Source organism: Sphaeroforma arctica, assembly GCF_001186125.1.
Source record: "Sphaeroforma arctica JP610 unplaced genomic scaffold supercont1.233, whole genome shotgun sequence".
NCBI lineage: Eukaryota > Ichthyosporea > Ichthyophonida > Sphaeroforma > Sphaeroforma arctica.
This window is the reverse complement of record NW_014040325.1, coordinates 32575-49270: the sequence shown is the minus strand read 5'-3', so window position 1 is coordinate 49270 and position 16696 is coordinate 32575. Positions and strand designations below refer to the sequence as shown.

General features: G+C 42.8%; 3 protein-coding genes across 5 annotated transcripts in view; 2 read left to right on the top strand and 1 right to left on the bottom strand.

Moving 5' to 3' along the window:
• Positions 1-4859, top strand: part of SARC_04253 (hypothetical protein) — a gene marked incomplete at its 3' end in the record, with an annotated part of 5959 nt that extends 1100 nt beyond the window's left edge. The window contains exons 2-8 of the mRNA XM_014301924.1: positions 430-508; positions 1431-1478; positions 1755-1871; positions 2181-2350; positions 3062-3146; positions 3739-3886; positions 4358-4859. Of these exons, the coding sequence (XP_014157399.1) occupies positions 430-508; positions 1431-1478; positions 1755-1871; positions 2181-2350; positions 3062-3146; positions 3739-3886; positions 4358-4859 (1149 nt within the window). The remainder of the gene's footprint in view (positions 1-429; positions 509-1430; positions 1479-1754; positions 1872-2180; positions 2351-3061; positions 3147-3738; positions 3887-4357) is intronic.
• Positions 4860-6294: 1435 nt separating this feature from the next.
• SARC_04252 lies at positions 6295-15371 on the bottom strand. 2 transcript variants are annotated; one of them, XM_014301923.1, is made up of 11 exons: positions 15254-15371; positions 14032-14082; positions 13285-13368; positions 12450-12534; positions 11652-11749; positions 10734-10860; positions 9991-10201; positions 8309-8531; positions 7632-7778; positions 6828-6938; positions 6295-6468 (listed from the first exon to the last, which is right to left on the bottom strand). In XM_014301923.1, the coding sequence occupies exons 2-11, from the start codon at positions 14074-14076 to the stop codon at positions 6328-6330; spliced, it is 1272 nt and encodes a 423-aa protein (XP_014157398.1). In that variant the 5' UTR covers positions 14077-14082; positions 15254-15371; the 3' UTR covers positions 6295-6327. The 2 variants fall into 2 exon arrangements, with proteins under 2 accessions (XP_014157398.1, XP_014157397.1); XM_014301922.1 differs by lacking the exon at positions 14032-14082.
• A 474-nt stretch (positions 15372-15845) lies between these two features.
• Positions 15846-16696, top strand: part of SARC_04251 — a gene marked incomplete at its 5' end in the record, with an annotated part of 14895 nt that continues 14044 nt past the window's right edge. For both annotated transcript variants that reach the window (XM_014301920.1, XM_014301921.1), the window contains one exon: positions 15846-15974. In XM_014301920.1, the coding sequence (XP_014157395.1) occupies positions 15846-15974 (129 nt within the window). The remainder of the gene's footprint in view (positions 15975-16696) is intronic.

Below are 16696 nucleotides of genomic sequence, written 5' to 3'. Positions count from 1 at the left end.
TATATATATATGCTTACGCACATTCTCCACGGCACAACGGACGAAATAAGTGTCAAATATAATACTAAACCAAAAGGTGAGATTTCACGTTGGGGTAGGGAGTGCTACTCGTAATAGGTAATTTATCACCTGATAGAGGATCCTCTCCACCAATCATTCTCTCGTCCCTTTGAACGGGCATTATCATACCATTGTGCAATGGTGAGACGATCGGCATATGATGCCTGTTGTAGAATCAACTATATGTATAGCTCATCTCGCCCACGCTTCCATCCACTCACCTGCACATAATCTCAATCCTCACAATTGTCGCACTATTAACACATCATGTCAAGTCTCTTGTATAGGATGTACAGTTATCGCTTAGTTTCCACCACTACTAACCAATATCCCGTCCCTGACTCATATCGCTATCGATGTTCCACATAGGACCACAGTAATGGTGGACAATACTGTACTCTCCGCGGACAGCTATGGAAAATACTGCTCCAAGTGGAGACCATCTCAGGTACACTGCTCTCTCTTATTGATATATATTAGTTTGCACTAGTTTTCTTTCCAGCCTGAACTCATAAAAGCAGCGATCTGAGCTATCGGTCTGGTGTATCGCTATATTTTATCCTGTGTCTCAATATGTAATTTTCTGATACCAGATATGGGGTCCAGTATGCCATCGTACCGTGTCAGGTTCGTTACAATCTCAACTGGTTGAATTGAAAGACAGGTCCGATGTATTGGGACATCGTATCGAGTGCACTTATTTGCCATCTTCGGTAAATCGAGTTGGTTGTCTGCAAATCCATACTTCATATGAGTACTTCTGCCTTCTTGTTCTTAAAAAAATGTATCGATTTGCATACCCAGTTGATTCGGACATCCTGTCCAGTTGTTTTGTACCAGTTGGGTGTGGTATAATCAGTTCTCCCTGCGGTAACGTTCTGTTCAGACTATACCAATTACTCATAGCGGTCAAACTTTACGTTCTTTGTAATTGACTATGGTGCCACATCTGGTGCGGTAGCCTATCATATAGTATGCATATCAATACAGTTGAAAGTAGCTGTGCGCACTACACCGTGATTTCTGGTGCAGTAACCTATCGTTCTAAGTTCAAAGTAGCATGGTCAATGGCCCACCAACTAGTATTCGTCGCATACACGCGTTTATCTTATCGGCATACTATGTCAGGCGCACTGAAATGCCAGTTTACAGATAACACTTCGCCATGCTCGAGCGTACTGTCCTGTCATATTGATCCAAGATAGTCTTGTTGCGGTGTGTAGTCTGCCTCGTGGCTGAAATAGAACAAGCTATCTCCTGCCACACCACACCGTGCGAGCTTAGATGAATACCATGTGATCTACATCTGTCATCACTTATTTTGCAGCCAGGGCCACTTTACTAACGATATCTTTAATGCACGACGACAGGCGACGAATATGCCTCGTTGGTGTCCAAGGGACGTTCCCAAGTCCATGGTATGTGAATGCGTCGGTGCTGTACTTTACCTCACAACGTATTCGATCGATGTCACTTACAGCCGGGAATCAGATACTAGTATTTACCACTACTTCGTGACTCAGTGAACGTTTTAAGTCGCATTCGATGGGTGCACCGTGCTCACTGCTGACACTTCTTTGAATGAGGCCGCTGTCGAAATGTTGCGTTTTCCAGTACTTACTGTATGTTTAGTGTTCGCATGGTGAGCACTTAGCTGACGACATCTTTTCCGCAAACCTATTTCTTTGGTACAGATAAGATAAAGAACGACGTGTTCCGCACTTTTAAAAACGACACCGAATTTAGACAGCGCGTGGACGAAAACCAAATTACAAGAGGTTTAAATGCCCTTGCGCATAAGATGGTGGAAGGTGAGTGCACACGGCGGAGTTTAGTTCTGGTTGGTTGTGACTAAAGCGCGCTTTGTCACTTTAGCTGTTTTTTGGTTGCACGGTGATGATTTTGCGTAAGTGGTGTATATCGGCTGTATACTCGTCCCTTTCTGTAGTAGTTCACATAAAGCATTCCTCGCAAATTGTCCACGCTCAGTTGTACGAGAGAAAAAACATGTCTGCAAAGGTGCTCCAGTATCAGACTGGTCTTATGCCTATCTGAATCCGTAGCTCAATACATAATACAACTTTAAACTAAGACCACATCATAAAAACTTGTTTCTCCAGATAAGACCCATACAAGGATATCGTACGTCCAGGGCATGAACGTATTGTTGGCCCCTTTCCTCTATGTCATGCCTGAGCTGGATGCCTTCTATTGCTTCCACCGGCTTTTACACAGACATATACCCAGCTACGTAGATACCAATTGCACAGGAGTACACACAGCTCTTCAGGTGAGCACACTTTGATAGCTCTGTGGATTGTTTTCGTTTGGTGTGCGGTAGATCCGACTCAATATTGCTTTTTCCAGTTATCAACACCATGGCCTATAACATGCGCAATAGTACTGTGGAAGAGGGTTTACTCTGCCCATGGTTGATATAAACTCGGTACGGGTGTGTGAGCAGTGAGTTGATGCTTCCTCTATCGATCATTGTATATTTGTATGTCTGTACTATTAGGCTCGATAAGACATGTATAAATAGACATCAGCAAATACCTTCAGAACAGAATATTTGCCTAAAGATTTTAGGCTATATTCATGTTAAAAACAATGCTATCGCCTTGCATAGAGTCCTGATTGTCGATACTACATCACTTTAAAGTCTGGTGTCAAGCTTATACACTGTCTGCGTGAGATATGCTTAGGTGTAACTGAACTGTTAGTCATGCGCGTTCATCATATACAACACTCAACTCTGGGGGGTTGATTGCCTGTGTGTGAATCCGCTACTTCATACATCCAGATCGTTCTGTGAAGCAAATCGGCGTGTTCCATGTATGCTTCCTAGTTTAGTATCCTCGGAGTGAGCCCATCGTGCCCTCACTTACGCACATCGTCCCCATAGGTATACGCAACACGCCTGCGTATCACATTTATATGGACCTGCTAAAATTCTTCACTGTACGTGCTGAATGCACTACTGCGCATTCCCTGGCTGCAGCTATTCACAGAGTGCCTCAAACACTGCGATGCTGATCTGTACGCAAAGCTGAGAACCATTCCCGTCGAGTCATATGCCTTCTCCCGTAAGTGCGCGTCAGGTTCAGTGTAAGGGCGTAGTAAACAGTGTATTGAATCCAGCCCATTCGCAGTAGCGCAGTAGTAGTCCGCTTTCATGCAGACTGGGATATGTCCGCGTTCACTGATCAGTGGATTGTACAGTGTGTATTCGTAGTCCCCTCTGTGGCGCATGGATTTCTCACTGGCGGTCGCGAGGCAAGTTCTTTCTCCTTCCCGATTTATGTCGCACACTCATGGACCGTATAGCTGGCGTAGGCACCCTTCTCTTGCTGTGCAATGTGCGACTCTGGTGGTTGTCCACTGCTGTAGCTACAGGACGCCCTTGTGCACTACACGGGGCCATGGAAGTTGAAAAAACTCTTCTGAGATCGGAGGCCAGCAATGATAGCAACTTTAGGTTGCGATGACGGTCAACAGCACACGTGACATAAATGCCACACCGTTGTTAGGGAAACTATGAGCAGCTCGGTACAACTATTGTGTCTCGGTACAACTATTGTGTCGCTATGCGCTAGTTTGGGTTGCAAATAATATTGTGAGCTAGATACAATGATTCATTCTTTTGTGCTCATGGCAAAAATTGGTTCATACCTGCAGCGATCATGTCGTTACTGGCTGGTTCCCCGCCACTGTCGGAGGTCCTCAGATTATGGGACTTTATGTTCGCGTTTGGAGCGCACCTCAACGTCATATGTGTACTCGCACAAGTGATTGGCTTAAGAGATGCGATCCTGGCAGAAAAAAGGTACGGAATTCTGGTTTTCACATGCACATGAATAATACATTTACCCAATTCTGCGCGTGAATACTGTTGGTGTCCACCTCGCGTTTATATAGCCAACGCATCAGACTGACAAAGACCACTAGCTTAAGACTATACGGCCGTACCATACACATGTGCACAACCTTTCATCGCACAAGTGGCTATGTCGATTAACATAACGAATGATTCTGGAATTACTTATTGTGTATTGCACAGTTCACACCAGCATAGTCTACATACATTTTAGCTCCACGAGGGGGGGTTTCACTTACAAGGTCGACCTCCGTACGTTGTACTCATAAGCACAAGAATTCATTATATATATATCTGTGTGTATGTCTATGTGTATATCTGTGTGTGCGTCACCACATGTATTTCTGTGTTGCGCACGCAACTATACTCACTTATGCTTTGAATGAGTATCTATACAAACAAATTTCATTTACATTACAGCCCAGCCAATTTGCTCCGGAAGTTACCACCTCTCGATTCTCATGCCATCATCACGACCGCTACACTCCTGGCGAGAGAGCTCCCAGACGGATTGTACCTTAAACTAACTACCCACGCGCGCATGTCGCACTCGCAACCGCAAATGCGGGCGCAAATACACACCGAGGTCCACGCACGCCCACCGCAATCAGGTCAGGTGCTTTATAATGGTGCACATACTCAGGCACACAGCGGTACTGCAGAACACGGGGTAGGCAGTAGTACGGATGTAGAATCACTACAAGCAACCAGACCGCATGTATCCAAAACACTGTCACAGAGTCGCATAGACACACCTCTGGTCGATGTCAGGACATCACATTCAGAGGAGCACATTGTTCAGGTGGGTGATGGTATATCGCAGCAAGATATGTTCACACAAACAAAGGGGTTCGTACATCAACCGCTCGAAGGCGACGGGCGTACGCCCCGGGGATTGAGCGTGGTAGCGGTTGGTTTCTAGAATTGCACAGGATATATGTAATATGTAAAAAAGGTGAAAGACACATAATCGACACTGGGTTACATTCACTGATTTCCCTTCCTATACACTACATTTCCATTGGTACACCTTTGATGCGTTCACAACATCGATCATCTTTGTTTTCTCGCCCTCTAAACATGCGTTACCCTCTGATATGCGTTTGGACCGAATGCTGTGCGCATGCAATGATAAATTGGTACATTTCATCTCAAACTTTGCTTGCAGCAATAACTGTATCGCCTATATGCCGAGCAAGATTGCCCACTGCTTTGTACTCTTTCTTCGGTTATGTTTTGCGCACCTAAACGATATGCGCGCACGTGTCTTTGTAGACTAAACTAGCCTACTATAAAATAAGATAAGTATTCTAGGAGAATTATCTCTGAACAAGACCTTAAGGCACATAGGGACTGTAAGTACATTTCCTAATCTTGATCATTCGATTTGCTAAAAACTCATTTGTCCGCCCATGAATTTCTACCGTGAAGATATTATAGAATATACATACTCTGGATAGTCGACCGTCTTTCCTTTCTGCGTTATTTCAATCTCAATATAAGGACATCCTAACTGCTCTACCGTGGTGTACAACCAAAAGGCATCCTCACTGCGCTTGGGCCATTACTTGTTGATGGCGCTACTCTGCGGTTCACAGCCCCGCACTTTGCGCCACAATACAGCGGACGATACCCAGACGTATGCTTAAGGGTCGAGGAGAACTTCACGGGATGCACCACAGCAGCTGCATGTGTACACCAAGTATACAGCACTAGTCTTAGTCTTCTCTTGGGCTACAATGAGTAAGATAGCGTTGGACGTTCGGGATTATTGTATGGGGCATAGTATGCCGTTCCTACTTAGAATCAAAGCAAAGCAAACCGTTATGTCCAGAAAGCATAGCAACCCCTATAATTTCGGGTCTGATTGCATTTTCAGATTTAGATGAGACGATGCAGAGCAGACTATCACATACTGGCTTTTATAATGTCTGGCCAGATGTTTGGATGTACATATGTGATGTAGTCCAGCGCCAGCTCTGTGTATCGTATCCTAGGACTACCAGGTGTGCCGGACAGATAGAAAGTGCTATGAAGATTATGTGTAATAATAACGAGAGACCCATTTCCACTTCAATTGTCCGCTTCCTTGCTATTATTCATTCAAGTCAGGTGCACCCGCCAAAATGTATAAAATACGGCTGGGACGCCGCGGGGACTGAAAGCGTTTAATCATGGAGGGTAGTTATTCGTTTTATATACATATGTACATATAACTTGTGAACATATTATTTCTGAAATTGAAGAATTCCAAGAGGGTCTACAAATAGGCAAAAAGCGTCACGGACAGATTTTGCGTAACGGACAAAAAATCGGTGATAAAGTCGAAAGGGACTTAAGAAAAGCTTACGCTTTCAGTAATAAATAAAGGTTTAATTAATGAAACCTATCTACTTCCAGAATTTTCGCATCGACATGTTCTTCTCCGAGTCCTTCTGCATGATCTTGCTGACGGCCATCTCGAAATCTTCCTGATTCACGTGCACGCGGCGTTCTCGCAGTGCGTACATACCCGCTTCAGTACACACCCCCTATGTAGTATTTAATTCAAGTATTGGGTGTGAGGTGTCTGGTGATAAATTCATTCATACCCGCTTCAATACACACTCCCTTCGTAGTATTTATTCATTTATTGGGTGTGAGGCGTCTGGTGATAAATTCTTTGGGTGTGAGGTTTCCGGTACCCATTTGATTGCGCAGTGAGTTCTGGCCAATCCAAGCCAATCACACCTCAAGTACCGAGCTATATACACTGAAAGACTACAGCCGAGTGAATTCATTAAGTACCGAGTGCACGTCGACCCTTACGTGGACGCTATACAGATGCGATCGCGCAGTACATACAAAAGCAGGCACATATACGGACACAACCACGTTCACAGATACACACCTTCACTTCAGCACCGCTTGCTCCGGGCATGGTGTCTGCGATCTTTGCTAAGTCAATGTTTCTCGTCAAGTTCATCTTTCTCGAGTGGATTCGCAGAATATCTAAACGCGCCTGCACTCGTAAAGTTAAAATACATTTGTGTATATACATAAATACATCAATTGAGCGGATGCGACAATAGTATCAACATGGCCTGATGTGACCTTTGGTGGAAACTGTTGAAACCATTTCATGCAGTGAACGACTGGTTTCAAGCAGAAATTCTGACGCCTTCGGTAGTGTCTCTGTATTGATGAGAAAAGGATTTCTTGCGACACGAACGAGAAACGAGTTCAGCGGGTATACATATATATGACGAAAATAAAGGATTGTGCTCAAAACTACCACCCGGCTGAACGTGTACTCCAACGAAACCACCCAAGGATAGCATATGTATAGATTGATTGTACATGTATGCCCTGTCCGCATTCCGCTGTTAAAAAGAACCGAGACTCTGAAGACTAAGTACATTGACGTAAACGGCTTGTATAGGCCCACATTCACATAAATACACAGACACGGACATAAATGTGTGCTTTGGGCATATAAATACACATTCACGGGCACAAACGTGTACTAACATGCATCACACTTGCGCACACGGGCACAAATGTGTGCTTATAGACACGGCTATGGCACCAGCACTCAGCAACTAGCCCATAACACGCACAGCACTCAAGGTACAAACATCAGGAATGGGCCCAAAAGCTACGTCATGTGCAACGCTGCCTTATAGGCACAAGGTGAAACACCCTTATAACGCACCGCATCGTTTGGTGCTGGGAATTCGATTTTGCGGTCAATACGTCCAGGTCGCAATAGAGCCGAATCTAGGATATCGATACGGTTGGTGGCCATGATGACCTTGATGCTCTGAGTTGCTTCGAAACCGTCCAATTGATTCAGAAGTTCCTGTGTTAAGTGTATTGAGGGGAGTTGTACGGTGAGGCCGAGGGACATGCGTGTACTCAGACAAGTGAGAATGATGCACGCACATGCACGAGCTCAGGCTGGTACGAGCGGATGCATATAGAAGTACACATGGAGATATAGACATACAAGCCCGCACAAGCAAGCAGACACACACGCAATATACAAGAGACTACATGCATGCTAAAACACAAACCAAACCAGCAATAACCACGCGGAAACTGACAAGCAGGGACAGACACACGCACACAGCACGCTCTTAAATATCAAGCGTCTCACATGCGTGAGCAACTCGACGTAGTTCGCTACACCTAATAGTGATCACCGCCACCACTGTCGCCAAGGCTGCTTCCAATACTGTCAATCTCATGCATACAGGCAATTGAAGCCATATGCTCTCGAACCAAACCTCACAGAAATGAATAAACAAGCACACACACACACACGCGCACACACACGCAGACAGACAAGCGCAATAAGATTTTCAGAGCACCTCGCAGGCGTATACATACCAACATGGTTCGCTGTACCTCACTGTCACCACCACCACCACCACTGTCGCCTCGACTGCTTCCAATACTGTCGATCTCGTCCATAAAGATAATCGAGGGGGCGTGTTCTCTGGCCATAACGAAGAGTTCTCGCACCATGCGCGAGCCCTCACCAATGTACTTCTGCACCAGCTCTGACCCGGACACGCGGATAAAGGTGCACTCGGTGTGATGTGCAACCGCTCTATGGGGAAAAATATACATGTAGAGATTCAATACGCGATTATAGACGTGCATGGGATTAAAAGTGTGTTTTCAGTTTGCAACAGGCTCGCGGATATAGGGGGTACTCGGTGTGATATGCAACCGCTTTAGATAGAAAGATGCCGTAGAAGAATGTGAACTTGAGGCCAAAGAAGTGGACATGATAAAAAGGGGTGTGTGGTATTTGAAGCAGATACGCAAATACAGGTTCACTCGGTGTGATGTGCAACCGCTATATGATAGATATACAAATAGAGAAGAGAATGAATACATGGTGTACAGACATGAATGGGTTACAGATGTGTGTGTTCTGTCTGAACCGGACGCATAGAGAAAGGTACACTCGGTGTGATGTGCAACCGTTCTACGGGCGATATCCTTGCAGAGAAGAGAGTAGATTCACTGCTTAGAGACGTAAAATGGAATACTGATGTGTGTGTTCTGCCTGGACAGATGCATGGATAGTGCTGCACTCGGTGTGGTGTGCAACGGCGCTATGGTATATATACATGAGGAGAAAACGTTTCCGTTGTCGAGAAAGCGAATTGGGTACAGAACGCTTCAAATGTGTTTTGTGTGAGAATAGAGTAGATACATCCGCTACCCAGTAGCTCCTGAAGTGCTGCTCACTTAACATGGGTGAAGACTCGAGCTCTTTCACGTTTGGCATAAACTCGCTAAACGAAACATCACAGCCTTGAGATAACGACACACCAAGACACACACACTAAGCAGAATACATATGGCCGCAACCGACATCCAACTGATTCGAATCACACCAAACCAAGCTCACCTCGCAGCGCCACAACATACTACGTAAAAACAGCAAGAGCAACACAACCAGACGAATCCCAACAAAAAAAACGTCATATAACAGATCGCCAAAAACCCGCAAGCAGAACAACGATTCCATGGAAACACACAACAACTAACACATCACACACACAAAGTACCAGCAGGCAATGGAAAACACAAAACATATCCCGACACATGTCAATTCACATCACAAACCGCATCCCGATAAAGCTTAATACACAACACAATATAACAATGAACAAATAAAATACAATGCATAACACAATAAACAAAATGTAACACAATGCACAACACAATATAACACAGTGCACGTCAGAAAATTAAACAATACATAACACAATATATTGTTATACAACACAATAAAACACAGTAGACAACACAATATAACAAAATACACAACACAATACACTAAATATAACTCAATGCACAACGCAATAAAACAAAATACACAACACAATATAAAACAATACACAACACAATATATTGTCATACAACACAATACACAAACACAATATAACACAATACACAACTCAATATAACACAATGCGCATACCCAATTTAACACAATACACAAACCCAATACACAACACAACAAAAAACACAGTACACAACGCAGTAGGTACCTGGCCAGCAGGGTCTTTCCGGTTCCAGGAGGTCCATAGAGGAGCACACCCTTTGGCTGCGCAATACCCAGCGCTTCGAAGAGCTCGGGATGCTTGACGGGCAGTTCAATGACTTCTTTGATCTCCTTGATCTGCTTATCCAGACCACCCACCATTTCGTATGTGGAGTCGGGCACCTTCTCCACCATCATCAGACTGACCAGTGGATCGACTGCGGGAGGCAGGGTAGAGTAGTGCGTATTATGGTAGCAGTGTGAGTTTGTGTATTGTATAGGGTTTAAGGGGTTTTAGGGTTTAGGATTTAATATGTATGCGTAAAGGCGAGAGAAACATTGATCTATATATAGATCCAACCATTTCGCATCTGGACCACCATCATAGGACTTGTCAAAACAATGACTCGTGGGTTCAGTATACAGTTGTGTGCACATCAACGGTGTGAGGTCAAGTACAGAAAGGAATGTATATGCGTGTGCACACGAGAGCGTTTGATTTCCTGCGGTTCTGTGCGTAGAAACTGTGAAAGTACACACAGCAAATCTTGCGTACCCCCGACTATTAAAGCTTAACTGTCGTGAGAACAATTCTGCCGGCTGTCAGATACGACCCCAAAAGCCTGATTCTGGTAGAGCAGTACACACACTCAGTTGCTGGCTCAGACTTCCAACGGCACTCAATTGCTGATCAAAACCACCATGTACACAATAATCCTCGCGATTATCTCTACCACTGAACAAACATACTCTTGCTGGGTAAGATCTTGTGCAACGTGTAGGATTCGTATCTCAGGGCCACCCGCAACGTTGGCTTGAGCTCTGTGATGTCAATGTCCTTATCCAGATCAGCCACGTATTTGCCCTCGGGATGTACCTACGCCACACACAAGCAATGACCAAACATGTGTAAGATGAATGCACATCTATACCGAGTATGGGAATGGAACCGGTTTGTGAGACGCTACCGCTACAGCTACACCAAGCACAGGTGAGAGGCGCCCGGGGGATCTCGGCTCAAGCGTGGGTGAGCTATGATTTGCGCGATGGTGTAAGCCGCCGAGTCGAAGTCCGAACTACGACATGTGGCTTAGGACTGTACGTACCACGCTATGTGTGCACTTGACATTGCGAGGAAGTAATCAGCACAGATTACTTTATGGAAGTGAATGCCCATTGAAGTGCCGGCAGAAGTGGATTACTAAAAAAACAACATGTGCGGCACCACATCTATAGTATTTGTTGCTGCCGAATGTATCTACGGTTACATAGCTAAGTATACATCCAGAGAACATCGAAGATATCTACCCACTGCCCTACTTAATATCCGCAAATAGTTGTATACGGACAGCTGTATGCAGAGATATAAGGAGAGCTTACACGCACAACTGTGTGACACGTTGTGTGCCATCGCGTGACTGACTGTATGTGCGGCCAAGCGCTAGCCAAACGTACCAGCCGTCTCACGATTACAGGGCATACACGTCTTGCGACATAGTCGATGGTATATATCCACTCCCACACACAATGAACACAATGCCCACTTCCGCACGTCAGTGAAAGTGACCTTGACAGAGAGAACGCATTTGATACCTCCTTGCGCGCAGTGCACACACAAGAACAGCCGAGTCTTTTATACATGCGTCCTCGCGCGTTCTCAGACCATACCTTGACGAGCACTTTAGTCTTGCTGAGCACTTTGACGACCTCTCCTACGTACGACCCCATGTCCTGTAGCTTCTGCAGCTCCTCGCGGAGGTTGCGCACTGGGATAGAGCAGGAAGCCACAGTGAGCGACAAGTGCAGTATATTACAAAGTAATCGATATGAAACATTGGTAAATACGACAGGTAGTGGTACTCTACATGGAATGACGCGTGACATGGTGACATACTACTGCATGCAATCGATGCAGAGATTGGTAGATACGACATGCGGTGGTACACTACACATAGTAATACATGACATGGTGGGATACTACTGTAGTGGGCCACAGGTTTGGTGCATGTCGAAGCAATCGATACAGTCACCGGCGTATACTATACGTAGCAATAAACTATACAGTGAAACACATGAGCAGAAAGCAAGATACTACAATTGATAGGAGAAGTAGGTCAAGCCCAATAAAGTTCATTCTACCGAGAAGCACACCACCACACTCGATAGTCTTTCCGATATATGCACACAAAAATGTGGAGAGTCGTGACAGCCGGTGTAGTATGATATACCTTCAAGTCTAAAGGCGATACATAGCTTACAACAGAGACAGTATACTGTACATAGAAACACACGGCAGGTGGTACCAAAACGACGAAAAAAGTCTCTGGAGTCCAGTAAGTGTGGCATGAGATACCCTCAAATCTAAAGATAACAAACAGCAAGGAACTTAAGTCTAAAGACAATACATAGAATGGAACTTAAATCTTAAGGCAATACACAGCATGGAACAGACGCACTAAACGCTACCTTTGGCGTTGAGCTCATTCCGCCTCGCCTCCAAACGCCTCAGATTTTGTGATTTATCATTGACGACTATTTGCAAGCCGTCGATCTGTAGGCCAAATTGTCAACGGGTCAATAACGGGGTACCAATATTGAACTACATCACTCTGAAAGTAGCATGACTGCTATACCTGTGATGCTAAATGGCCATTCAATTAGATTTTCCTAAAATCGCGAGTCGCTTTAGATTCTTCATTCTGTTACTAATTTGCTATTTACACTGTAGATCACTGTCCGATGGCAATAAAAAACATCCTCACATTGACAGTGATTAGTTTTAGACTATTGCACAACACTTGACTACATGCAACAATTGACGACTATATATATATATATATATATATATGTATATATATATACATACATACATACATACATATGTATATATAATACATTATATATATATATATATAATGGTTTGTGTGTGCTTGGTTGAGTGAAAAACTAATTAAGTGCGCATATCTCTGAGTGTAGACAAGCTTCGTTTAGCATGTATATGTACTTTTTCTTGGACTAGTCTGAATATGCCCGCCTCTTGATCAGATCATAGACCATACATAAAATCAAACTAAACTCCATCTTCAAGACGTATATACGATATAATACTTCAGTAAGAGGTATCAACAAGCTCAAGGGAGCTGCGTGCATTCGTGCATTTGGATAACCAGCCACAATATTAACACCAGCAGCTAGATATTTCTTAGACCAATCTAAATTGTAATCGCGAGTGCGCGTCTTTTCACTTCCGACAAATCAAATATCGAAGAACTTGAGGGCACGTGGTGGTTTGTACACATACTTTGGAACTTAGGTATGTGCGTAGAGTCTTGTCCTTCGTGCCGGACACATTGGTGGCATCTGCCATGACGGTATCCTTCATGGCCTGGTAAAAGGGGAGAACAGCGATGACTGAATACATGCTTATAGGTGGCTTCTGTTCACTTTAAAAACTAACTGTTTTATTTTTACTTTGAAAGCAATGTAATTTGGTCTACTTAAAATAGCAATTCGTTTTTGAAAGAAAACATAGGCAACTAAACTAGAACAAGGTTTGTGAGAGTGTGTGCGAGGGTGGCAATCCGGTATTGTATACAGCCACTGAAGTACACAATTGTGAAACCAAACCTGCATTTCAAATTACATACCAATAGTGCAAGGATAAAGTGACTTCAAACCATAAAAAAATTGTCTCCACATAAGTATTGTGCTATGCGACAGATTTCGTACCTTTGTGTGAGCAACTATAGCGAAAATCCGTCGTTTAATATGTTAAAAAAAAAGATCGGTCGGGATCAATATACCAAAATCCGCGGTGTATATGAATTAGCACAACAATCGGACTCTAAGTGACAGCATCATAGCCACACAGATACAGGAGCTGTTTACCACGGCAATCACGCATAACCGTCCTCTAGCTCAAACTCACCGGTGCATTAACCAATACTGATACGAGAGAACAGTTCCAACAAATATGAAACGACATTCGCTAGTACGTACACAGATGCAGAATTACGTATATACCTTCACAGGTATGGTGGAAACATACCTTAGGTAGAGTGTGTGTGGGTAGGGTAGCTGTTGCTAGGGACATGGCTAGCTGTAGGCATCAAATAAGCGCATAAACATATTGGTACATGTATAACATAAGGGTAGTCCAGAGCAGGTGAGCGAAAATCTCTATTTTCGGATTAAAGGCCATTTCTGAGAAAAGGAATTTTAAATAGTATATACAATACGTTACATATACATATATAATATGTTTGCACACATATATCTAGACATACATATATAAAATATTTATGCAGATATATGCGTCGGGTGAGGTTGTATATCAATATGTATGTGTATACATAGATAAATATAGTAGTATATATACATCCGTATATATATATATATATATATATATAATATATATATAGATATGCGTATATATGCACACACACAATATATATATATATATATATATATAATATATATTGTGTAAGTAAGTGTGTATGTACGTATATATATATAGATATATATATATGTATATGTATATGTACATAAATATATATTAACACCTATATGTAATTACACCCATAGATATATATATATATTATGCTTGCACACGAGTAACTTATAATCGTACACATAGAAATTTAATTTTTCTAGAGTTCATAATAAAACTGATCCGAACAAAACCTAACACAGTAGAACAGCGGACACTTTTGCATACATGTGTACGGGTAGATATAGAATGCAGCACTACAACCTTGGGAACGTGACAGAAAATTGTTCACACAGTACGTATGCACAAGCCGTGAATCTCACCACAAAAATAATATCCTGTCTCAATAGCTACGTTAGCAATAGCTGAGTTGTAATAGCTCGCCGACCAGACATTCGCTCGCAGATAAAAATTATAACACAATAAACCGCATCCACATGTTAACACAATCCAAATGAAATATCTAATCACTTGACAGGCAGGAGGCCGTCAAAGAAAGATGTCTCTCCAGTTATGTCCAATTGCTCAAATGTAAGTGAGCATGCAACAAGCAAAGGTATCTATACAATAGTATATTGTGAGGGTCAGGTACTTGATGTACTTGCAACTACCCCTGATTTCCCACCTACACCCTCTTGCGTTGCTACAAAAACTGTACGTTATAGATGGCAATTTCGTGTATAGCATACAATACACACACACATACCCATACGATGTACATCCGTAGATACATACCATGTACACACATATACACGCGTGCAGAGTCCAAGACAGACTATACCTGATGGATTGATAGAATTTGTCACGCCACTGCGAGAAACCTTTACTGCAGTGTCTATTTGCAATCGAGATTGGCTTCTATTTACTATCGACAATATACTAATGATGATGGGAGTGTGCGATTTGCGATAATTGGGGAATGGAATATTTGTATTTATGTACGTAAACAAAGGGTCACAATTTTCTATAAATAAATAAATAATTAGAGGTTTTGACAACTCTACTCTCGTCTATAAATAGAATTGCGGGCGCGCCTCTTTTCTCCAATCAGAATGCAAATGATGATTTAGATTATGTAGTGGACCTGTGGAACTCACTTACAATATGTACGCAATTCTTTTTAAACAGTATCACATAAAGATGGTGCATGTATCTATATCCGACGATTCATGTCACCTCCTCTCTATTTAACAGTACCACTTCTCTCTACAGAGTACAGCGCAGTATTTCAGGCATGAGTCCGATCTATTTCAAAACAAATTATTCATAGAAAGAGATTTACATTAATCCCTTCCTGGGAACCACAAGTCAAAACAGCCCAGTATGAAAATTATAGTACTTAAATCCAATACAAACTATACACACCAATCACCATGACCGGTAGACCAGCCGCAACTGATGGTTTCTCTGGTGTCCATAAACAAAGAGAAGCCACGTCCCGGAAGAAGCTTTCATTGAAGCGTAGACCGATTGGCGCGGTGAAGAGTGATATTCATCAATCGGTATGATATTTATATTCGATATGTGCTTGGTAGTGAGGGATCGATATCACATTCATACCCTTGTCGATACACAGATACATACGCGTGTCCCAAAACTGTGGGATGGATGAAGCTGTATATATATATATATACAGTACTGTGGCATATTGATTAAGTGATATATAGACATGTGTGTACACCTCTGGGCTGCTACATGTCACCACCGCCTTGTTCGGTGGCCAATATTCTCGTCTAGTATATATCAGCATTAGCATACCGAGGTTAAATGATGCATCAATTGTGATTATAAATTTGTTTTTATCACGTATGTTGGTCATATAAATATCAAACACTTGCTTCTGAAATGTTGCACTTTGTCTTGTGGAATTGAGAATATGGATACACATTCATATTTACAGCGTTTATGACTATACCACATCATGTGAACACCCAGTACATAAGATATATTGTATGAAGGTTTTAACAGATAGAAAATTGTGTATTGGTGTATATGAATGCTGCAGAGTAGTCCAGGATATATAGAGTACTGTAAATATGTATACGTGCACCTGAAGATGTTTGCTATTATACATGCACACACACACACACACACACACACACACACACACACACACACACATATATATATATAGTAGTAGGTAGGGTATTAGTTAGTTGTGTCGTGTGTATAGTGTGTTGTAGTGTGTTCTATATATAGTATACTATATATATATATATATATA

Excerpts from the sequence above, each read along its gene's own strand:
- SARC_04252 (XM_014301923.1), bottom strand. The coding sequence starts at position 14,076 with ATGTCCCTAGCAACAGCTACCCTACCCACACACACTCTACCTAAG. Across the intron at positions 12,535-13,284 it reads GCACATACCTAAGTTCCAAA|ATCGACGGCTTGCAAATAGT; the intron begins GTATGTGTACAA and ends TTTGGCCTACAG. Across the intron at positions 6,469-6,827 it reads CAAGCGGTGCTGAAGTGAAG|GGGGTGTGTACTGAAGCGGG; the intron begins GTGTGTATCTGT and ends AATACTACATAG.